Source organism: Lethenteron reissneri, chromosome 21 (assembly GCF_015708825.2).
Source record: "Lethenteron reissneri isolate LAM-NWPU_2019-01 chromosome 21, ASM1570882v1, whole genome shotgun sequence".
NCBI classification, from domain to species: domain Eukaryota; kingdom Metazoa; phylum Chordata; class Hyperoartia; order Petromyzontiformes; family Petromyzontidae; genus Lethenteron; species Lethenteron reissneri.
Window position 1 is genome coordinate 16,699,062 of NC_083799.1, and position 24,876 is coordinate 16,723,937.

Genomic DNA, 24,876 nt, shown 5'->3' on the forward strand with positions numbered 1-24,876 from the left:
ACCCGTTCCTTTTAGCCTCGCCGAGAAAATTGTTTACGTAACATTTTATGCAGCTGAGCAATGTCATTATATTGAAGATAATGGTGAAGTATCACGTTTAATTTAGCTTAATGATGCCATCACTTGTTAAGTATTAATGTTAACATTGCTATTCCAAGATTGTGGTCGTGAGATTTACACACAAACAGAAAAGCCATGGTGTTTTTATATTGTCCTTAATTCAATTCAAAATAATTCAATTCACAATGTTTACCGTCTACGTTACGCTGATTATAATGAGTCATTGCCGTCTTTCAGATGCAGCGGATATGTACCTGGGCCTGATGCCTAAGACAATTAAAACTCAATGACGCGTCACGTATCCACGCGCTGTGTGTGCTACTCCACCATCGCGTAACGAACACACCGTGATACTAGAACCCAGCCTGTGATACTAGAACCCAGCCTGTGATGTTAGAACCCAGCCTGTGTTACTAGAACCAGCCTGTGATACTAGAACCCAGCCTGTGATGTTAGAACCCAGCCTGTGATACTAGAACCCAGCCTGTGATACTAGAACCCAGCCTGTGACACTAGAAACCAGCCCGTGATACCAGAACCCAGCCTGTGATGTTAGAACCCAGCCTGTGATGTTAGAACCCAGCCCGTGACACTAGAACCCAGCCTGTGATGTTAGAACCCAGCCCGTGACACTAGAACCCAGCCTGTGATGTTAGAACCCAGCCCGTGACACTAGAACCCAGCCTGTGATGTTAGAACCCAGCCTGTGATGTTAGAACCCAGCCCGTGACACTAGAACCCAGCCTGTGATGTTAGAACCCAGCCTGTGATGTTAGAACCCAGCCTGTGACACTAGAACCCAGCCCGTGATACTAGAACCCAGCCCGTGACACTAGAACCCAGCCTGTGATACTAGAACCCAGCCTGTGATACTAGAACCCAGCCTGTGACACTAGAACCAGCCTGTGATGTTAGAACCCAGCCTGTGATACTAGAACCCAGCCCGTGACACGAGAACCCAGCCCATGATACTAGAACCCAGCCTGTGACACTAGAACCCAGCCTGTGACACTAGAACCCAGCCTGTGATGTTAGAACCCAGCCTGTGATGTTAGAACCCAGCCTGTGACACTAGAACCCAGCCTGTGATACTAGAACCCAGCCTGTGATACTAGAACCCAGCCTGTGACACTAGAACCAGCCTGTGATACTAGAACCCAGCCTGTGACACTAGAACCAGCCTGTGATACTAGAACCCAGCCTGTGACACTAGAACCCAGCCTGTGATACTAGAACCCAGCCTGTGACACTAGAACCAGCCTGTGATACTAGAACCCAGCCTGTGATGTTAGAACCCAGCCTGTGACACTAGAACCAGCCTGTGATACTAGAACCCAGCCTGTGACACTAGAACCCAGCCTGTGACACTAGAACCCAGCCTGTGATACTAGAACCCAGCCTGTGACACTAGAACCCAGCCTGTGACACTAGAACCCAGCCTGTGTTACTAGAACCCAGCCTGTGATACTAGAACCCAGCCTGTGATACTAGAACCCAGCCTGTGTTACTAGAACCCAGCCTGTGTTACTAGAACCCAGCCTGTGTTACTAGAACCCAGCCTGTGATACTAGAACCCAGCCTGTGATACTAGAACCCAGCCTGTGATGTTAGAACCCAGCCTGTGATACTAGAACCCAGCCTGTGATACTAGAACCCAGCCTGTGATACTAGAACCCAGCCTGTGTTACTAGAACCCAGCCTGTGTTACTAGAACCCAGCCTGTGTTACTAGAACCCAGCCTGTGATACTAGAACCCAGCCCGTGATGTTAGAACCCAGCCCGTGATACTAGAACCCAGCCTGTGATACTTGAACCCAGCCTGTGATGTTAGAACCCAGCCTGTGACACTAGAACCCAGCCTGTGATACTAGAACCCAGCCTGTGATACTAGAACCCAGCCTGTGACACTAGAACCAGCCTGTGATACTAGAACCCAGCCTGTGACACTAGAACCAGCCTGTGATACTAGAACCCAGCCTGTGACACTAGAACCCAGCCTGTGATACTAGAACCCAGCCTGTGACACTAGAACCAGCCTGTGATACTAGAACCCAGCCTGTGATGTTAGAACCCAGCCTGTGACACTAGAACCAGCCTGTGATACTAGATCCCAGCCTGTGATACTAGAACCCAGCCTGTGACACTAGAACCCAGCCTGTGATACTAGAACCCAGCCTGTGACACTAGAACCCAGCCTGTGACACTAGAACCCAGCCTGTGATACTAGAACCCAGCCTGTGACACTAGAACCCAGCCTGTGATACTAGAACCCAGCCTGTGATACTAGAACCCAGCCTGTGACACTAGAACCCAGCCTGTGACACTAGAACCCAGCCTGTGTTACTAGAACCCAGCCTGTGATACTAGAACCCAGCCTGTGATACTAGAACCCAGCCTGTGTTACTAGAACCCAGCCTGTGTTACTAGAACCCAGCCTGTGTTACTAGAACCCAGCCTGTGATACTAGAACCCAGCCTGTGATACTAGAACCCAGCCTGTGATGTTAGAACCCAGCCTGTGATACTAGAACCCAGCCTGTGATACTAGAACCCAGCCTGTGATACTAGAACCCAGCCTGTGTTACTAGAACCCAGCCTGTGTTACTAGAACCCAGCCTGTGTTACTAGAACCCAGCCTGTGATACTAGAACCCAGCCCGTGATGTTAGAACCCAGCCCGTGATACTAGAACCCAGCCTGTGATACTTGAACCCAGCCTGTGATGTTAGAACCCAGCCTGTGACACTAGAACCCAGCCTGTGATACTAGAACCCAGCCTGTGATACTAGAACCCAGCCTGTGACACTAGAACCAGCCTGTGATACTAGAACCCAGCCTGTGACACTAGAACCAGCCTGTGATACTAGAACCCAGCCTGTGACACTAGAACCCAGCCTGTGATACTAGAACCCAGCCTGTGACACTAGAACCAGCCTGTGATACTAGAACCCAGCCTGTGATGTTAGAACCCAGCCTGTGACACTAGAACCAGCCTGTGATACTAGATCCCAGCCTGTGATACTAGAACCCAGCCTGTGACACTAGAACCCAGCCTGTGATACTAGAACCCAGCCTGTGACACTAGAACCCAGCCTGTGACACTAGAACCCAGCCTGTGTTACTAGAACCCAGCCTGTGATACTAGAACCCAGCCTGTGATACTAGAACCCAGCCTGTGTTACTAGAACCCAGCCTGTGTTACTAGAACCCAGCCTGTGTTACTAGAACCCAGCCTGTGATACTAGAACCCAGCCTGTGATACTAGAACCCAGCCTGTGATGTTAGAACCCAGCCTGTGATACTAGAACCCAGCCTGTGATACTAGAACCCAGCCTGTGATACTAGAACCCAGCCTGTGTTACTAGAACCCAGCCTGTGTTACTAGAACCCAGCCTGTGATACTAGAACCCAGCCTGTGACACTAGAACCCAGCCTGTGACACTAGAACCCAGCCTGTGATACTAGAACCCAGCCTGTGATACTAGAACCCAGCCTGTGACACTAGAACCCAGCCTGTGACACTAGAACCCAGCCTGTGATACTAGAACCCAGCCTGTGATACTAGAACCCAGCCTGTGACACTAGAACCCAGCCTGTGATACTAGAACCCAGCCTGTGATACTAGAACCCAGCCTGTGACATTAGAACCCAGCCTGTGATACTAGAACCCAGCCTGTGATACTAGAACCCAGCCTGTGTTACTAGAACCCAGCCTGTGACACTAGAACCCAGCCTGTGATGTTAGAACCCAGCCTGTGACACTAGAACCTAGGCTGTGATGTTAGAACCCAGTCTGTGATACTAGAACCTAGGCTGTGATGTTACAACCCAGCCTGTGACACTATAACCCAGCCTGTGATACTAGAACCCAGCCTGTGATACTAGAACCCAGCCTGTGATACTAGAACCCAGCCCGTGCTGGGTGCGATTCCGTGGTGGTCGTGCACCAGAGTGGACACAGTTGGGGGAATCGCTGAGCGACACTTCGAGCGGGATGGTTTGTGTGGGTGCAGGGGTGGTTTGCGTGGGTGCAAGGGTGGTTTGCGTGCGGGCCGCACATTCCTCTGCACGTGTGACACCACACGTGCAGAGGCGATTCCCCCCCTAACCCCGCCCTGAACGCACACACGCCGCGCACACACACGCCGCACACACACACACACGCCGCACACACACACCGCACACACGCCGCCCACATACGTAGTGTCCCGGTGGGGGATCGCCTGGCACCGCGGGTTTTCATCCAAAGAGCCCCTAGAGGGGAAGTCCCACGGTTTCCCGGTGCCAGGAGATTGGCCGCCCCCCCCCCCCCCCAGGACAATTTACATTGCGGCCCCCAAATTGGCTTAAAATTGTCTGGGTGCACAGAAGCTCACGCGAGCAGCACAAACGAGGTGGTGGGAAGGAAATCCCTGCGCACACCGCGGGTTTGTATTCGGCAGCCGGGCGGCCGCTCAGGGTAAACCGGCTGAGTCAGGGGTAAGGAATGTGGGCGTGGAGACAACGGTACGGGGGATAGCGTAGCGTGATGCCCGAGGTAACGGCAGCGAAACTTTTGAAAATCAAAAGGTAGGTGCACGATTGGCTGCGCAGGATAACGTCATGTAACCCTGGATTTTCGAAATCCCAGGGCATAAACAGGGGGAACCCGGAACGGTTCAAGGGTCTTTGATCTCCAGCCGCTTGGCGGTAGGGACCGACTCCCCCTGCCTGCCTCCTCGAGCCATTCGCATTGTCCGTGAGACGCGAGCGAGTGCCGCTACGAGACAGCGATGGGCGAGGTTCTCTCCCGTCTCCGTCCCTCCGCGTCCATGCGACGCCGTGAGAACGGCTGCGAGGTACATAACAGGGCGCGTACATATTTGGGGAATTGGATACTGACAGGATAGGCTCTGCTCGCAGAATATTTCCTGCGGGTAGTGCAGAGTTTTTGCGATGCGAATAAAGACAGCACAGAGCTTCGGTACAGTGTTTGTATCTCGAGTGTACGTGTTCGCGCAGCCACTTGAGACTCGGGGCGAATGTCACAGAAGGGGCTGGACATTTGCTCGGCTCTGCCACGGTGAGACGCGGGGGTGTGTTGGTGGTTGGCGGCGCTCCCTCCCGCCGTGAGCCCGCGGCTGCCGTGTGCGCGTCTCGATCAACGAGACTCATCCATCTGCTTTGGGTCTTTCGGTAAAGTCACGTAGATGGGGACAAAAAATAAAAACGTTTCGATCGCAACACAAGCGACCGTTATCAGGTGGAAAAAAGGGGGGGGGGCATACTTTTTTTATTTTATTTACTTTTTTGAACCCATCTACGTCACTTTACCGAAAGATCCAAAGAATATGAATTCCTGCAGTGACGAAAGCTTGGAGTCAAGATACTCGTCAATTGACCGCAGCGGTCACGGCAGAGGCATCATTCAACATATATATTCAGTAAAGTTGAAGTTTTGATTTAAAGCTTTCGTGACTGCAGGGATTCGTCTTCTTGGTTCTTTCGGTAAAGTCACGTAGAAGGGAAATACAAATAAAACATAATAAAATACAATTCTCACGACGTTTCGGCCACAACGGCTGCTTGCGTTGTGGCTGAAACGTCGTGAGAATTGTATTTTATTATGTTTAAATTTTATTATTTTATTATTTCCCTTCTACGTGACTTTACCGAAAGAACCAAGAAGATAAAGTTGAAGAGTCTCGTGGAAATGCGGCAGTTTCAAATGTGTGGTTGGACGACTTTGATTCGGCACCGGGCAAGACGCTGCGCACGTGCCCGCAGCTCTTCGCCGCGTGCGTCTGGAGCCCTCGACTTCCACGTGCTCCTCTTGACGTCCCTCGCTGCCATTGCACGTGAGCAGCTCTCTCCATGCTTCCTTGGGCGCCCACCTCAGCCACCCGAGACTAAGACTGGAGTGATCTCAAAGTTCCAAACGTCTACGGGTGAGGCCCACTGTCTTCTAAGATCCAGGTCCGGTTCAATACAGTACACAAAATCCGTGATCTGATCCCATCCGTAAAGGATGTCATTCCTGACTTACAGTAGCTCGGTGTTTACAAATTGAGTTGTACCTGCGGTGACTGCTACATCGGGGAGACGAAACGACACGTTTCTGACCGAATTCGCGAGCACAAGTCAGATTTGAAACACGGCAGAACGAATTCTTCGGCCGTAGCTGCTCATTGTTTCAACACAGCGGGTTCTCATTTTCTCCGATACCAAAGTACTCTGCAAACCTCCCGGATACTACCAAAGATTTGTCCATGAAGCCATCCAGATATACAAACATAGACACAACTTCAACCGAGAGGATGGTTTCAAATTAAGCAATCATTGGAAAGATGTCATCAACCAAGTCAAACATGAGCTGCCTTATAATTGTACAGCCGTTTCCATTTCTTCCAGTTGTTTTCTATTCCCAGCTTGATTAGCCCCTTTTGTAACCAAGTTAAACCAAGTTAAACTTTAGCAGCCTTATAGCTTACTGCAGTATACTGCAAGGCAACCAGTTTGTCAGCTTAGATACTGCCTCCTGTTCATGTGTCTCACTTTGTTCAACCACTTGTCACCGCCTGCACACGGCGCTCTCTCCGTCCCCCTCATCCCCTGCGGCATCACTAAAGGCGGGTTAACTTAGCCCCCCCACGGCCCATCCTGGCTCCTCCCCCTCCTGAACCTGTATATATAATCTCGTGTCTCTTAGAGCTCTCTTCACTTGATACAGCAATTTTGCTGTGACGGTTCCACCTGAAGACGGAGCTTGTGTTGCCTCCGAAACGTCGTCATTTAATTCATTTTCCTTTTTTTACCGACGTCACTTTACCAAAAAAAAGACAAAGATTATGGGCCTCATTGTTGTCGTCACCAGAGGCGGAGCCTCCAGGGGGCGGGGCGTGGACAAACACGCGGTGACCTCATTGCTGTCGTCACCAAGTGGTCACGGAGACCACCCACAGCACGAGGCACTGCCAACAGACTCGGGCAAGGGCTGCAGTAGATGTTTAATGGAGCAATCAGCAAGCAGCGGGTTTTACATGACAATCACGTCGACTTATAATGGTTAATGATCACCGTGAAGAAAATGCAGAATGCCTTTTAATAACCTCATCCCTTAGCCGCCAAGTCTACAGCAGCACCTGGGAGGCTCTTGCGGAGTGGGATTATGGCTCCTCCCAGGCGAGCGGTAGAGCTGGCGGGACGACCTCACCCCAACGCTCAACTAGAACCTAACGCCGTCTTCTACTGTTCATGAGCACGAGCCCAGGTTCTACTTTGTGTTTGATTGCGATGGTGCTAATCGAGTCCACCACGGCAGGCAGGTGACGAGGAGCAGAGACGCTCTCGGCCTTCTGGGGTCTGCAGCCCCGATGGTCTCGCTGTTGCTACTACTGCAGCTATTGCAGCTACAACTGCTGCAGTTGCAGCTGCTGCTGCTACTGCTGCTGCTGCTGCAGCTGCTGCTGCTGCTGCTGCACTCCTCATCACGACTCGCCAGGGCTTCGTGGCCCTTGGAGCCGATGGCTCTTCCACGCCGACTCGTTGGTCGTCTCCGCACCGCGCTGCTATCCACGGCCTCGCTCGTAGGCACCTGCAGCACAGCTACAGTGGAGAACCCCCACCGTGAACAGCGGCCAGGGCCGCTCTGCCGGATGGAATCGCACTCGGACCATCGTAACCAAACCCTAACGGTTGCACTAGAATCTACTTTATCGTGTAAAATGTTAAAATTAAAGCAAAAGATTACGAGATGAAATGCCGCCTCCACCAGGCTCCGTCTCCACTCGCTGCACTTGCCACGAGTGCCCACGTCCACGGCACTGCCCCTCCTCCTGCTGCCCAACCCGGACCCAGGGGCCCACCGCCCCGCGACGGGGCCTCTCCCCTCCAGGCGGGGCCCTGCCGGCTACCACGCACGCCGCGCCAGTGGAGCCGTCTCCCGCCCTCGCTGCACATTCCCACACCGCCACCCCCACCTGGCCGCGTCCCTGCCGCTGCTGCCGGCGTTGACGTGCACACGGAGCCGCCGCTGCGTTCACGCGAATCCCAGCCGGGCACCTCGCTCGGTCACTACGAGGTGCCCGGTCCAACGACACCCATCGGATTAACTGCGATTGACGAGGAGGATCGTGACATCGACAATAGAGGCTTGTTGTGGGTTAGATTGTGTAGATGTGTCGTCAAACCCGCCACCACCTGACATGGACATCAGGCCGGGTGTAATTACCGGCGAAACGGCGTACTCGAGTTGTAGATGTTGTAGTGGGTTTACTCTCAACACACAGCCGCTTAGTGCTGTACTCGTCACTAATTGGAATGTTTTGTTTACGTGACAAACCCGACTAATTAGCTGTTGGGTGGTGGGGGGTTTAACGACACTTTTATATTCACGCAATTTAACCCAAAAGCCTCTCATGGATAATATTGGTCACGAAAGCCTCCTCCTACTACTACTAATACCGCTGCTGCTGCTGCGTGTTAAACAGAATCATGATAACAAAGAGAAGAAACCCGGAGACCCAGAGACAAGAAGCTGATTGGGGCAGTGGATGGCCTCTTCACGTCCACAGGTGGCCATGGGCCACGGGCGTCTGAGAGCATTCGGTGTTGCCTGCAAGCAGCAGCAGCAGCATCACAGAGCCTGTGCCAGTGTGAGCGCCGTGCTGGCCTCTGTAGGCCTCAAAGAAGCCACCGTCATCGTCTGCGGGCATGCAGTGTGAATGGCCGTGCATGAGTGAGTGAGTGTGTGAGTGAGTGTGAGTGAGTGTAGAGTGTGTGTGAGTGAGTGTGTGTGTGAGTGAGTGCGTGAGCGTGTGTGTGAGTGAGTGTGTGAGTGAGTGTGTGAGTGTGTGAGTGAGTGTAGAGTGTGTGTGAGTGAGTGTGTGTGTGAGTGAGTGTGTGTGTGTGAGTGCGTGAGCGTGTGTGTGAGTGAGTGTGTGAGTGAGTGTGTGAGTGAGTGTGTGAGTGAGTGAGTGTGTCAGTGAGTGAGTGTGTGTGTGTGAGTGAGTGTATGTGTGAGTGAGTGTGTGAGTGAGTGAGTGTGTGTGTGTGAGTGAGTGTATGTGTGAGTGAGTGTGTGAGTGAGTGTGTGAGTGAGTGAGTGTAGAGTGAGTGTGAGTGAGTGTAGAGTGAGTGTGTGAGTGAGTGTGTGAGTGTGTGAGTGAGTGTGTGAGTGTGTGAGTGAGTGAGTGTGTGAGTGAGTGTGTGAGTGTGTGTGTGAGTGAGTGAGTGTGTGAGTGAGTGTGTGTGTGAGTGAGTGAGTGTGTGAGTGAGTGTGTGTGTGAGTGAGTGTGTGAGTGAGTGTGTGTGTGAGTGAGTGAGTGTGTGAGTGAGTGAGTGTGTGAGTGAGTGCGGCCGTGGGCCCAAGCCCTGTTCAGGGTCCAGTACCCACGGTCGTCAGCGAGCCCAGTAGGCTGTGCTGGGTGTGTGTCACCTGTGTCACCTGTGTCACCTGCGTCACCTGCGTCACCTGTGTCACCTGCGTCACCTGTGTCACCTGTGTGGCGTGAGTGGCTGTCAGAGATTGCAGTTATGCTGTGGTAGAAATGGCGTGGCATGGAGTTATCAGCGTAGAGTTCGAGGTTTGGTGTTCAAGTGCGCATGGCAGTCACTGGTGCTCGGCTGCATGTAGGTGCAGTCCCGGCGTGTCTGGTTGTACGGCATGTGGTTGTCATGTGTGTGGTTGTCGTCACGTGTGTGGTTGTGCTGTGTTTGTGTGGTTGAGCTCCAATCAGCTGCTCTGTCCTCGACTCTGCCACCTGCAACAGCAGCAGCAACAGCAGCAACAGCAGCAGTAGCAGCAGCAGGAGCAGCAGCAACAGCAGCAGCAGAGAAAGGTGCAGCGGAACGTCCTGTGAGACCACAACACAGGGCAGCGCGTGAGAGTGGTGATGGGTGGTGGTGGTGAGTGCACAGTGTGGTGAGTGTGAGAGTGGTGATGGGTGGTGGTGGTGAGTGCACAGTGTGGTGAGTGTGAGAGTGGTGATGGGTGGCGGTGGTGAGTGCACAGTGTGGTGAGTGTGAGAGTGGTGATGGTGACGGTGGTGAGTGCACAGTGTGGTGAGTGTGAGAGTGGTGATGGGTGGTGATGGTGAGTGCACAGTGTGGTGAGTGTGAGAGTGGTGATGGGTGGTGATGGTGAGTGCACAGTGTGGTGAGTGTGAGAGTGGTGATGGGTGACGGTGGTGAGTGCACAGTGTGGTGAGTGTGAGAGTGGTGATGGTGACGGTGGTGAGTGCACAGTGTGGTGAGTGTGAGAGTGGTGATGGGTGACGGTGGTGAGTGCACAATGTGGTGAGTGTGAGAGTGGTGATGGTGGTGGTGGTGAGTGCACAGTGTGGTGAGTGTGAGAGTGGTGATGGGTGGTGATGGTGAGTGCACAGTGTGGTGAGTGTGAGAGTGGTGATGGTGACGGTGGTGAGTGCACAGTGTGGTGAGTGTGAGAGTGGTGATGGTGACGGTGGTGAGTGCACAGTGTGGTGAGTGTGAGAGTGGTGATGGGTGGTGGTGGTGAGTGCACAGTGTGGTGAGTGTGAGAGTGGTGATAGGTGGTGATGGTGAGTGCACAGTGTGGTGAGTGTGAGAGTGGTGATGGGTGACGGTGGTGAGTGCACAGTGTGGTGAGTGTGAGAGTGGTGATGGGTGGTGGTGGTGAGTGCACAGTGTGGTGAGTGTGAGAGTGGTGATGGGTGGTGGTGGTGAGTGCACAGTGTGGTGAGTGTGAGAGTGGTGATGGGTGGTGGTGGTGAGTGCACAGTGTGGTGAGTGTGAGAGTGGTGATGGGTGACGGTGGTGAGTGCACAGTGTGGTGAGTGTGAGAGTGGTGATGGGTGGTGGTGGTGAGTGCACAGTGTGGTGAGTGTGAGAGTGGTGATGGTGGTGGTGGTGAGTGCACAGTGTGGTGAGTGTGAGAGTGGTGATGGGTGGTGGTGGTGAGTGCACAGTGTGGTGAGTGTGAGAGTGGTGATGGGTGGCGGTGGTGAGTGCACAGTGTGGTGAGTGTGAGAGTGGTGATGGGTGGCGGTGGTGAGTGCACATTGTGGTGAGTGTGAGAGTGGTGATGGGTGACGGTGGTGAGTGCACAGTGTGGTGAGTGTGAGAGTGGTGATGGGTGGTGATGGTGAGTGCACAGTGTGGTGAGTGTGAGAGTGGTGATGGGTGGTGATGGTGAGTGCACAGTGTGGTGAGTGTGAGAGTGGTGATGGGTGACGGTGGTGAGTGCACATTGTGGTGAGTGTGAGAGTGGTGATGGGTGGTGGTGGTGAGTGCACAGTGTGGTGAGTGTGAGAGTGGTGATGGGTGACGGTGGTGAGTGCACAGTGTGGTGAGTGTGAGAGTGGTGATGGGTGACGGTGGTGAGTGCACAGTGTGGTGAGTGTGAGAGTGGTGATGGTGACGGTGGTGAGTGCACAGTGTGGTGAGTGTGAGTGTGGTGAATGTGTGGTAGTGCATCGTGAGTGTGGTGAGTGTGTGGTAGTGCATGGTGAGTGTGGTGAGTGTGAGTGTGGTGGTGTTCACTGTGTGGTGAATGTGTGGTAGTGCATGGTGAGTGTGGTGAATGTGTGGTAGTGCATGGTGAGTGTGGTGAGTGTGTGGTAGTGCATGGTGAGTGTGAGTGTGGTGAATGTGTGGTAGTGCATGGTGAGTGTGGTGAGTGTGTGGTAGTGCATGGTGAGTGTGGTGAGTGTGTGGTAGTGCATGGTGAGTGTGAGTGTGGTGAATTTGTGGTAGTGCATGGTGAGTGTGGTGAGTGTGTGGTAGTGCATGGTGAGTGTGAGTGTGGTGAATGTGTGGTAGTGCATGGTGAGTGTGGTGAATGTGTGGTAGTGCATGGTGAGTGTGAGTGTGGTGAATGTGTGGTAGTGCATGGTGAGTGTGGTGAGTGTGTGGTAGTGCATGGTGAGTGTGGTGAGTGTGTGGTAGTGCATGGTGAGTGTGAGTGTGGTGAATGTGTGGTAGTGCATGGTGAGTGTGGTGAGTGTGTGGTAGTGCATGGTGAGTGTGGTGAATGTGTGGTAGTGCATGGTGAGTGTGGTGAGTGTGTGGTAGTGCATGGTGAGTGTGGTGAATGTGTGGTAGTGCATGGTGAGTGTGGTGAATGTGTGGTAGTGCATGGTGAGTGTGGTGAATGTGTGGTAGTGCATGGTGAGTGTGGTGAGTGTGTGGTAGTGCATGGTGAGTGTGGTGAGTGTGTGGTAGTGCATGGTGAGTGTGGTGAGTGTGGTAGTGCATGGTGAGTGTGGTGAGTGTGGTAGTGCATGGTGAGTGTGGTGAGTGTGTGGTAGTGCATGGTGAGTGTGGTGAGTGTGTGGTAGTGCATGGTGAGTGTGGTGAGTGTGCGGTAGTGCATGGTGAGTGTGTGGTAGTGCATGGTGAGTGGACAGTGAACCTCATCAGTGCAGCTTCTCCACAGCATCCAGGAACTTGAGGAAGTCCTCCAGGCGGTGGAAGCCGCCCACTTCCCGTGCCACCATGGCGAAGAACTCCGGGGCCTGAGAGCAGGAAGAGGAGATGTGAGACAAAGACATCGAGGAGGAGCTGCGTGAGGAGCTGGGTGAGGAGGGGAGGAGCTGGGTGAGGAGGTGAGGAGCTGGGTGAGGAGGTGAGGAGGGGAGGAGCTGGGTGAGGAGGTGAGGAGCTGGGTGAGGAGGTGAGGAGCTGGGTGAGGAGCTGGGTGAGGAGCTGGGTGAGGAGGTGAGGAGCTGGGTGAGGAGCTGGGTGAGGAGCTGGGTGAGGAGGTGAGGAGCTGGGTGAGGAGCTGGGTGAGGAGCTGGGTGAGGAGGTGAGGAGCTGGGTGAGGAGCTGGATGAGGAGCTGGGTGAGGAGGGGAGGAGCTGGGTGAGGAGGGGAGGAGCTGCGTGAGGAGGTGAGGAGCTGGGTGAGGAGCTGGGTGAGGAGGGGAGGAGCTGGGTGAGGAGGTGAGGAGCTGGGTGAGGAGGTGAGGAGGGGAGGAGCTGGGTGAGGAGCTGGGTGAGGAGCTGGGTGAGGAGGGGAGGAGCTGGGTGAGGAGGTGAGGAGCTGGGTGAGGAGGGGAGGAGCTGGGTGAGGAGCTGGGTGAGGAGGGAGGAGCTGGGTGAGGAGGTGAGGAGGGGAGGAGCTGGGTGAGGAGGTGAGGAGGGGAGGAGCTGGGTGAGGAGGTGAGGAGGGGAGGAGCTGGGTGAGGAGGGGAGGAGCTGGGTGAGGAGGTGAGGAGGGGAGGAGCTGGGTGAGGAGGTGAGGAGGGGAGGAGCTGGGTGAGGAGGGGAGGAGGGGAGGAGCTGGGTGAGGAGGTGAGGAGGGGAGGAGCTGGGTGAGGAGCTGGGTGAGGAGGGGAGGAGCTGGGTGAGGAGGTGAGGAGGGGAGGAGCTGGGTGAGGAGGTGAGGAGGGGAGGAGCTGGGTGAGGAGGTGAGGAGCTGGGTGAGGAGGGGAGGAGCTGGGTGAGGAGGTGAGGAGGGGAGGAGCTGGGTGAGGAGCTGGGTGAGGAGGTGAGGAGCTGGGTGAGGAGGTGAGGAGCTGGGTGAGGAGGTGAGGAGCTGGGTGAGGAGGGGAGGAGCTGGGTGAGGAGGTGAGGAGGGGAGGAGTGGGTGAGGAGGTGAGGAGCTGGGTGAGGAGGTGAGGAGCTGGGTGAGGAGGTGAGGAGCTGGTGAGGAGGTGAGGAGCTGGGTGAGGAGGTGAGGAGGGGAGGAGCTGGGTGAGGAGGTGAGGAGCTGGGTGAGGAGGGGAGGAGCTGGGTGAGGAGCTGGGTGAGGAGGGGAGGAGCTGGGTGAGGAGGTGAGGAGGGGAGGAGCTGGGTGAGGAGGTGAGGAGGGGAGGAGCTGGGTGAGGAGGTGAGGAGCTGGGTGAGGAGGGGAGGAGCTGGGTGAGGAGGTGAGGAGGGGAGGAGCTGGGTGAGGAGCTGGGTGAGGAGGTGAGGAGCTGGGTGAGGAGGTGAGGAGCTGGGTGAGGAGGGGAGGAGCTGGGTGAGGAGGTGAGGAGGGGAGGAGCTGGGTGAGGAGGTGAGGAGGGGAGGAGCTGGGTGAGGAGGTGAGGAGCTGGGTGAGGAGGTGAGGAGCTGGGTGAGGAGGTGAGGAGCTGGGTGAGGAGGTGAGGAGCTGGGTGAGGAGGGGAGGAGGTGGGTGAGGAGGGGAGGAGCTGGGTGAGGAGGGGAGGAGCTGGGTGAGGAGGGGAGGAGCTATGTGGTGACACCACGTGGTACTGTGTGTGGTGACACTACGTGGTGCTGTGTGTGGTGACACCACGTGGTGCTGTGTGGTGACACCACGTGGTGCTGTGTGGTGACACCACGTGGTGCTGTGTGTGGTGTCCCCCACGTGGTGCTGTGTGGTGACACCACGTGGTGCTGTGTGGTGCCCCACGTGGTGTCCCCCACGTGGTGTCCCCCACGTGGTGTCCCCCACGTGGTGTCCCCACGTGGTGTCCCCGTGCCACCTGCTGGCGGATCTCCAGGAGCGAGTGGAGGATGCGGCCGTCGATCTGCGTGAAGTTGGGGCAGTAGGCGCCCAGGCTGCTCTCCTCCAGCCAGGCCTGCACGTCACCCTCCTGCCACTTGGGGACGCCTGGGGGCACGGCGAGCGGCGCACGCGGGGAAACACACGTGGGCAACAGACGCGGGCAACACACGTGGACAACAGAAGCGGGCAACACACGTGGGCAACACACGTGGGCAACACACGTGGGCAACAGACGTGGGCAACACACGTGGGCAACACACGTGGGCAACAGACGCGGGCAACAGACGCGGGCAACAGACGCGCGCAACACACGTGGGCAACAGACGCGGGCAACAGACGCGGGCAACAGACGCGGGCAACAGACGCGGGCAACAGACGCGGGCAACAGACGCGGGCAACAGACGCGGGCAACAGACGCGGGCAACAGACGCGGGCAACACACGTGGGCAACACACGTGGGCAACAGACGTGGGCAACACACGTGGGCAACAGACGCGGGCAACAGACGCGGGCAACACACGTGGGCAACACACGTGGGCAACACACGTGGGCAACACACGTGGGCAACACACGTGGGCAACAGACGTGGGCAACACACGTGGGCAACAGACGCGGGCAACACACGTGGGCAACACACGTGGGCAACAGACGTGGGCAACAGACGTGGGCAACACACGTGGGCAACAGACGCGGGCAACACACGTGGGCAACACACGTGGGCAACAGACGTGGGCAACAGACGCGGGCAACAGACGTGGGCAACAGACGTGGGCAACACACGTGGGCAACAGACGCGGGCAACACACGTGGGCAACACACGTGGGCAACAGACGTGGGCAACAGACGTGGGCAACACACGTGGGCAACAGACGTGGGCAACACACGTGGGCAACAGACGCGGGCAACACACGTGGGCAACACACGTGGGCAACAGACGTGGGCAACAGACGCGGGCAACAGACGCGGGCAACACACGTGGGCAACACACGCGGGCAACAGACGCGGGCAACACACGTGGGCAACACACGTGGGCAACACACGTGGGCAACAGACGCGGGCAACACACGTGGGCAACAGACGTGGGCAACACACGTGGGCAACAGACGCGGGCAACAGACGCGGGCAACAGACGCGGGCAACACACGTGGGCAACACACGTGGGCAACAGACGTGGGCAACAGACGCGGGCAACACACGTGGGCAACACACGTGGGCAACAGACGTGGGCAACACACGTGGGCAACACACGTGGGCAACAGACGCGGGCAACAGACGTGGGCAACACACGTGGGCAACACACATGGGCAACAGACGCGGGCAACAGACGTGGGCAACACACGTGGGCAACACACGTGGGCAACAGACGCGGGCAACAGACGTGGGCAACAGACGTGGGCAACCACGGGGGACTCGGCGTGAGCAAGACGAGCAACTTGACGGGGATCCTGCAACTCGGTGCCACAAACACCCAGCTGCCCCGTGTCTCTTCTCATGTCCCCTGAACTGCCGTTGCCTAGGGGCTGCTGTTGCCTAGGGGCTGCCGTTGCCTAGGGGCTGCCGTTGCCAGGTTACTGTTGCCTAGGGGCTGCCGTTGCCTAGGGGCTGCTGTTGCCTAGGGGCTGCTGTTGCCTAGGGGATGCCGTTACCTGCGAGGCGAGCCTGCACCTCCTTGGACCTGGAGGAGGAGCAGCACGAGATGAAGCCCTTGACGGCGCGGAGCACGACCTGAGGCACAGGGGGGGGGGGGTGTCACTACACGAGCACTGAAGTGTAGAGGAGGTGGTGTAGAGGAGGAGGAGGTGTAGAGAAGGGGGAGGTGTAGAGGAGGTGGTGTAGAGGAGGAGGAGGAGGTGTAGAGGAGGAGGAGGTGTAGAGGAGGAGGAGGTGTAGAGGAGGAGGAGGTGTAGAGGAGGAGGTGTAGAGGAGGAGGAGGTGTAGAGGAGGAGGAGGTGTAGAGGAGGAGGTGTAGAGGAGGAGGAGGTGTAGAGGAGGAGGAGGTGTAGAGGAGGAGGAGGTGTAGAGGTGGAGGAGGTGTAGAGGAGGAGGTGTAGAGGAGGAGGTGTAGAGGAGGAGGTGGTAGAGGAGGAGGTGTAGAGGAGGAGGAGGTGTAGAGGAGGGGGAGGTGTAGAGGAGGTGGTGTAGAGGAGGAGGAGGAGGTGTAGAGGAGGAGGAGGTGTAGAGGAGGAGGAGGTGTAGAGGAGGAGGAGGTGTAGAGGAGGAGGAGGTGTAGAGGAGGAGGAGGTGTAGAGGAGGAGGTGTAGAGGAGGAGGAGGTGTAGAGGAGGAGGAGGTGTAGAGGAGGAGGAGGTGTAGAGGAGGAGGAGGTGTAGAGGAGGAGGTGTAGAGGAGGAGGTGTAGAGGAGGAGGTGGTAGAGGAGGAGGTGTAGAGGAGGAGGAGGTGTAGAGGAGGAGGTGTAGAGGAGGAGGTGTAGAGGAGGAGGTGTAGAGGAGGAGGTGTAGAGGAGGAGGTGGTAGAGGAGGAGGAGGTGTAGAGGAGGAGGTGTAGAGGAGGAGGTGTAGAGGAGGAGGTGGTAGAGGAGGAGGAGGTGTAGAGGAGGAGGTGTAGAGGAGGAGGTGTAGAGGAGGACGAGGTGTAGAGGAGGAGGAGGTGTAGAGGAGGAGGAGGAGGTGTAGAGGAGGAGGTGTAGAGGAGGAGGAGGTGTAGAGGAGGAGGTGTAGAGGAGGAGGTGTAGAGGAGGAGGAGGTGGAGGTGCTCACGCTGCCCCAGGAGACGGCCGCTCTCTCCCTCAGCTGGTTCTGGTTCGTGCTCCATATGGGGCAGTGGAGTTGTCCCTCTGAGACACACAAACACTCAGAGTCACTCACCATTCACTCACTCACCACTCACTCACCACTCACTCACTCACTATACACACTCACCACTCACTCACCACTCACTCACTCACCACTCACTCACACTCACCACTCACTCACACTCACCACTCACTCACACTCACCACTCACTCACACTCACCACTCACTCACACTCACCACTCACCACTCACTCACCACTCACTCACTCACTATACACACTCACTCACACTCACCACTCACTCACACTCACCACTCACTCACACTCACCACTCACTCACACTCACCACTCACCACTCACTCACTCACACTCACCACTCACTCACTCTCACCACTCACTCACTCACTCACCACTCTCTCACCACTTACTCACTCACTCACTACTCACTCACCACTCACTCACCACTCACTCACTACACACACCACTCACTCACTCACCACTCACTCACTCACCACTCACTCACCACTCACTCAGTACACACACCACTCACTCACCACTCACTCACCACTCACTCACTCACCACTCACTCACCACTCACTCACTACACACACTCAACACACACACACTCACCACTCACTCACCACTCACTCACCACTCACTCACTACACACTCACACCACACACTCACCACTCACTACTCACCACTCACTCACACACCACTCACTCACCACTCACTCACTCACTATACACACTCTCTCACTACTCACTCACTACTCACTCACTACACACTCACCACTCACTCACCACTCACTCACTACACACTCACACCACACACTCACCACTCACTAACTCACCACTCACTACTCACCACTCACTCACCACTCACTCACTCACCACTCCTCACTCACCACTCACTCACTCACTCACCACTCACTCACCACTCACTCACTCACTCACCACTCACTAACTCACCACTCACTACTCACCACTCACTCACTCACTCACCACTCACTCACCACTCACTCACCACTCACTATACACACTCACTCACCACTCACTCACTACACACTCACCACTCACTCACCACTCACTCACTACACACTCACACCACACACTCACCACTCACTCACTACTCACTCACTACTCACCACTCACTCACCACTCACTACTCACTCACCACTCACCCACCACTCACTCACTGACCACTCACTCATCACTCACTCACACACCACTCACTCACCACTCACTCACCACTCACTCACTCACTCTACACACTCTCTCACTACTCACTCACTACTCACTCACTACACACTCACCACTCACTCACCACTCACTCACTACACACTCACACCACACACTCACCACTCACTAACTCACCACTCACTACTCACCACTCACTCACTCACCACTCCTCACTCACCACTCACTCACTCACTCACCACTCACTCACCACTCACTCACTCACTCACCACTCACTAACTCACCACTCACTACTCACCACTCACTCACTCACTCACCACTCACTCACCACTCACTCACCACTCACTATACACACTCACTCACTACTCACTCACTACACACTCACCACTCACTCACCACTCACTCACTACACACTCACACCACACACTCACCACTCACTCACTACTCACTCACTACTCACCACTCACTCACCACTCACTACTCACTCACCACTCACCCACCACTCACTCACTGACCACTCACCACTCACTCATCACTCACTCACCACTCACTCACACCACACTCACCACTCACTCACTACTCACCACTCACTCACCAGTCACTCACCACTCACCACTCACTCACTATACACACTCACTCACTCACCACTCACTCACTCACCACTCACTCACCACTCACCACTCACTCACTACACACTCACTACTCACTCACTACACACTCACCTCTCACTCACTCACCACTCACACTCCACACTCACCGCACACATATGCGTAGTGTATGTACGTAGTGTATATAGTATACGTAGTGTGTGTGTATATAGTGTATATATAGTATATATCTATATATATAAAAGGGAAATTTGTGAATATGTGTGTCTGTTCGAAATGTTTAGCATACTTCCCGCAACAAACTTGAAATTTGGCATGTGGGTAGTTTCCAAACTGTACAAAATACGAAATTATTAAAATACTTTTGTATTTGGGGGGGGGGGGGGGGGCGCAATAATGGATATATTTTGCACGGCAGTGTGCCTGCTGACATCACGCATCCCCCCCCCCCACCCTCCATGTAGGCCGTGTATTAATCCAAGACAAGAATCCAAGTCGTGGGCGAAGCCGGGTAGTAAAGCTAGTAAGGGTATATATGCGTGTGTTTTTTTATATATGTAGTGTGTGTGTGTGACGTGCTGCTGAGTGTGCAGGGAGAGCCGCCCTCCCCCTCCTGCTCCTCACCCTGCCTCATCTGGGAGCAGGTGCCGGGGTCGCGGCTGAGTCTGCTGAGCGTCGTCACCGCGTGGAGCTTCTCCACGGAGCGGCCCTGCCTCAGGCTCTGCACCAGCGGAGCCACGGCGCCCGCCTCGTAGATCTGACGACAGAAGCGGACGAGAAGCGTCACGGATTCACGACCAAGCGACGACGTCCCGACGGGGAAGCGACGATGGCGGCGCGCGACGCCCGGCACGGCGCCGAGGGCCGACTCGGTGCCTCGTGGGTGGTGCGGCGCCTCGTGGGTGGTGCGGTGCCTCGTGGGTGGTGCGGTGCGAGTGCTCACCTTCCTGCGCACCGGCCAGCACACGGACAGCATGGCCAGCATCTCCAGCAGCTCCTCCGTCAGGTATATGATCACACCCACCGACTTGTATCGGCCGTACACGCTGGGCCGACTGATGGCCTGGAGCAGCTCGTTAGTGGTGTCTGTAATGAGACGCGCAGCCCATCAAATAGGACCATACTCTGTTACCCACACCGGCATCATGAGAGGCCTGCCTAACAGTGATCTCACACACACACACACAGGAACGGAACAACAACAACAACCGCCATTCGCCACTAAGTGGCGGTGACGTCACCACGACGCTTGTGCCAGGCCATGTGCACCTTGAGGCCACGTGAAGTGTGGAACGCCCGCTGGCAGGAGGTCAAGGGGCAGACCCAGGTGCCACGGGTCGACTGACTGAGATGACCGAGATGACTGGCTGATGCACCACCTGTGCCCCCTACTGTGCCAACTTGCTGTGCTTTAGCCACCCGGCGCTCCGCTCGTTGTTGTGAGCGTCGCTCCTCCGCCCTCCGTTGTTGTTGGAGGGCGACTGCCTCCAACTGCCCAGTAGCGTCCTTCACGAGCCTCCTCCACAGAGGCCGATCTTGACACCGCTGGTACCAGTCATCGGCAAGTCCACTCAGCTCCACGTCCTCCTGTACCACATCACTCCATCTCTTCTCTAGCCCGTGCCGCGCCCGTTTAGCCCCCTCGATCCGGCCGAACAAAAGCTGTTTAGGCATGCGGTGGCTGGGCATGCGGGCTACATGACCCAGCCAACGCATCCTTGCCTGCCGGAGGAGCTCACCGATGGGACTTTGCCCAGATCTTTCAAGGATTTGTGAGCTCCTCACACAATCCAGCCTGGTTAAACCCAGGATGGATCATAGGCAGGCCAGCATAAATGTTTCTAACTGGCGAAGATGCTCCATTAGGGGGGTCCACGTTTCGCAAGCGTAGAGAAGGGAGGGAATGACCATGGCCGAGAAGACCTGAAGCTTCGTGCGGAGTGAGAGACCAGGTAGCTTCCACATAGCGTTACATAACCGATGAAAGATATTTCCGCTCGACTGATTCGGTTAGAGAAATTAGAAACAGTGAGAAATTAGAAAATTTCTCTAACCCCTCCCTCTCTCTCCGCCCCCGCCCCCTCTCTCAAGCTTTTGCACCGTGCCACTCACCGTGCCACTCATGGACATGCTAATTTCTCTAACCCCTCCCTCTCTCTCCGCCCCCGCCCTCTCTCTATTTAAGGCCTCGACACAGAGGCGTGGTTTCTCTGTGTGCCTATGTTTGTTCTCTCTCTATGTATCTCTGTGATATCTGTCTGCTTATATGTCTGTCTATATGTCTCTGGTTCTGTGTTTTATCTCTCTCTCAAATTTAGCATTCTCAGGAAGAATGTAATAAACCAGGTAGGGTGTTGACTGTTATGTTATCCGACTCTCTGTTGTAATACATTTCTAAGTATACTAGATTTGTGTTTCTATTTCATTTATACCTGATGATGATTGCTTGTGTTGCAATCGAAACGTCGTATGCTAGTATTTAATTTATTATTTTATCTTTATACGTGACTTTACCGAAAGAACCAAAGAGTAACATAACAGTGATCTCACACACACACACAGGAACGTGACAGTGATCACACACAGGAACATAACAGTGATCTCACACACACACACACACAGGAACATAACAGTGATCTCACACACACAGGAACATAACAGTGATCACACACACACAGGAACATAACAGTGATCACACACACACACAGGAACATAACAGTGATCTCACACACACACACACAGGAACATAACAGTGATCTCACACACACAGGAACATAACAGTGATCACACACACACAGGAACATAACAGTGATCTCACACACACAGGAACATAACAGTGATCTCACACACACAGGAACATAACAGTGATCACACACACACACACAGGAACATAACAGTGATCTCACACACACACACACACAGGAACATAACAGTGATCTCACACACACAGGAACATAACAGTGATCTCACACACACACACACAGGAACATAACAGTGATCTCACAAACACACACAGGAACGTAACAGTGATCTCACAAACACAGGAACGTAACAGTGATCACACACACACACAGGAACATAACAGTGATCACACACACACAGGAACATAACAGTGATCTCACACACACACACAGGAACATAACAGTGATCTCACACACACACAGGAACATAACAGTGATCTCACACACACACAGGAACATAACAGTGATCTCACACACACAGGAACATAACAGTGATCACACACACACAGGAACATAACAGTGATCACACACACACACAGGAACATAACAGTGATCTCACACACACACACACAGGAACATAACAGTGATCTCACACACACACAGGAACATAAAAGTGATCTCACACACACAGGAACATAACAGTGATCTCACACACACAGGAACATAACAGTGATCACACACACACACAGGAACATAACAGTGATCTCACACACACACACACAGGAACATAACAGTGATCTCACACACACACACACAGGAACATAACAGTGATCTCACACACACAGGAACATAACAGTGATCACACACACACACACAGGAACATAACAGTGATCTCACACACACAGGAACATAACAGTGATCACACACACACACACAGGAACATAACAGTGATCACACACACACACACAGGAACATAACAGTGATCTCACACACACAGGAACATAACAGTGATCTCACACACACACACAGGAACATAACAGTGATCTCACAAACACACACAGGAACGTAACAGTGATCTCACAAACACAGGAACGTAACAGTGATCACACACACACACAGGAACATAACAGTGATCACACACACACAGGAACATAACAGTGATCTCACACACACACACACACAGGAACATAACAGTGATCACACACACACAGGAACATAACAGTGATCTCACACACACACACAGGAACATAACAGTGATCTCACACACACGAACATAACAGTGATCTCACACACACACACAGGAACGTAACAGTGATCTCACACACACACACACAGGAACATAACAGTGATCTCACACACACAGGAACATAACAGTGATCTCACACACACACACACAGGAACATAACAGTGATCTCACAAACACACACAGGAACGTAACAGTGATCTCACAAACACAGGAACGTAACAGTGATCACACACACACACAGGAACATAACAGTGATCACACACACACAGGAACATAACAGTGATCTCACACACACACACAGGAACATAACAGTGATCTCACACACACACACACACAGGAACGTAACAGTGATCTCACACACACACACAGGAACGTAACAGTGATCTCACACACACAGGAACGTAACAGTGATCTCACACACACACAGGAACATAACAGTGATCACACACACACAGGAACATAACAGTGATCTCACATACACAGGAACGTAACAGTGATCACACACACACACACACAGGAACGTAACAGTGATCTCACACACACACACACAGGAACATAACAGTGATCTCACACACACAGGAACGTAACAGTAATCTCACACACACACAGGAACGTAACAGTGATCACACACACACACACAGGAACGTAACAGTGATCTCACACACACAGGAACGTAACAGTGATCTCACACACACAGGAACGTAACAGTAATCACACACACACACAGGAACGTAACAGTGATCTCACACACACAGGAACGTAACAGTGATCTCACACACACAGGAACGTAACAGTGATCTCACACACACACAGGAACATAACAGTGATCTCACACACACAGGAACATAACAGTGATCTCACACACACAGGAACATAACAGTGATCTCACACACACACACAGGAACATAACAGTGATCTCACACACACAGGAACGTAACAGTGATCTCACACACACACAGGAACGTAACAGTGATCTCACACACACACAGGAACATAACAGTGATCACACACACACAGGAACATAACAGTGATCTCACACACACAGGAACATAACAGTGATCACACTGTTGAATATGTACCCCTTTTTCCAAAATTAATATTAAGAATAATTCTGCCAATAATTTTTTTTGGTTCACGTAGTCACTCGGAAGCGCAAACAAAGATGTAACACCCAACCCTCCTGGAGCAGCTGCCCTTAACACTCGAGACCAGAGGGCAGGAGATGAACCATAAAAAAATCACACCCACCCCTCCCGCCAAGGGAAGAGGCAGTCGTAAAAAAAACACACGCCCCCCCCCCCCGACGAGAGAGAACACAGGCGTTTCGCTTTGATTAACTTTTTCACGTTTCCTCTAATAACGAAAAACCGAAACTTAGCGACAAAGATTAAGCGCACATTATTGATTCTCACTCCAATTGAAGACCAGGCTACAGTCTGCACCAGTGGGTCGTGACTCCTCAATTATTAATTCAATACTAATGTATGGTTACCTTAGTAATTCTCTACGCGACCTGATCAAAAAAAACAACAATAATAACTATGGCAGTCAGGGTCGTTCCTAGGCCAAAGCGAATTCCCGAACTTTGGGATATATATATAACAATAATGTCTCGAGAGCAGATAGCAAGCTCGGGGTGCAGGATGGAGTGTGCTCTGTGGAGACGGAGCCCCCGACCGCCTTTGTCTTCCCGTAGCACGGATGGCGAGATTTGCACACACAAAGGAAGCATCTCCCCATAAAGAAATCAAACCCGACGGAAATACTGGGAGCACGGCCACAACATACCTTGAATCACTTACAATCAAAATTATAAGCAATATTATAATTAAAGTGAGTCTCATTTTAACTTCTAAACAGAAACGGAAAAACGTGGAAGTTGTGTGAAACAGAGTTACAAATCCACGAAACACGCGGCGTT

At 53.8% G+C, this 24,876-nt stretch overlaps 1 protein-coding gene across 1 annotated transcript in view; it reads right to left on the reverse strand.

Annotated features, from left to right (window-relative positions):
* Positions 1-7,025: 7,025 nt before the first annotated feature.
* The window catches only part of LOC133345335 (uncharacterized), a 58,409-nt gene continuing 40,558 nt past the window's right edge, over positions 7,026-24,876 (reverse strand). Inside the window, exons 7-13 of the mRNA XM_061556012.1 lie at positions 19,972-20,114; positions 19,653-19,785; positions 17,188-17,264; positions 16,117-16,195; positions 14,448-14,575; positions 12,429-12,531; positions 7,026-9,798 (exon numbers count right to left, since the gene is read on the reverse strand). Of these exons, the coding sequence (XP_061411996.1) occupies positions 12,433-12,531; positions 14,448-14,575; positions 16,117-16,195; positions 17,188-17,264; positions 19,653-19,785; positions 19,972-20,114 (659 nt within the window). The 3' untranslated portion in view covers positions 7,026-9,798; positions 12,429-12,432. The remainder of the gene's footprint in view (positions 9,799-12,428; positions 12,532-14,447; positions 14,576-16,116; positions 16,196-17,187; positions 17,265-19,652; positions 19,786-19,971; positions 20,115-24,876) is intronic.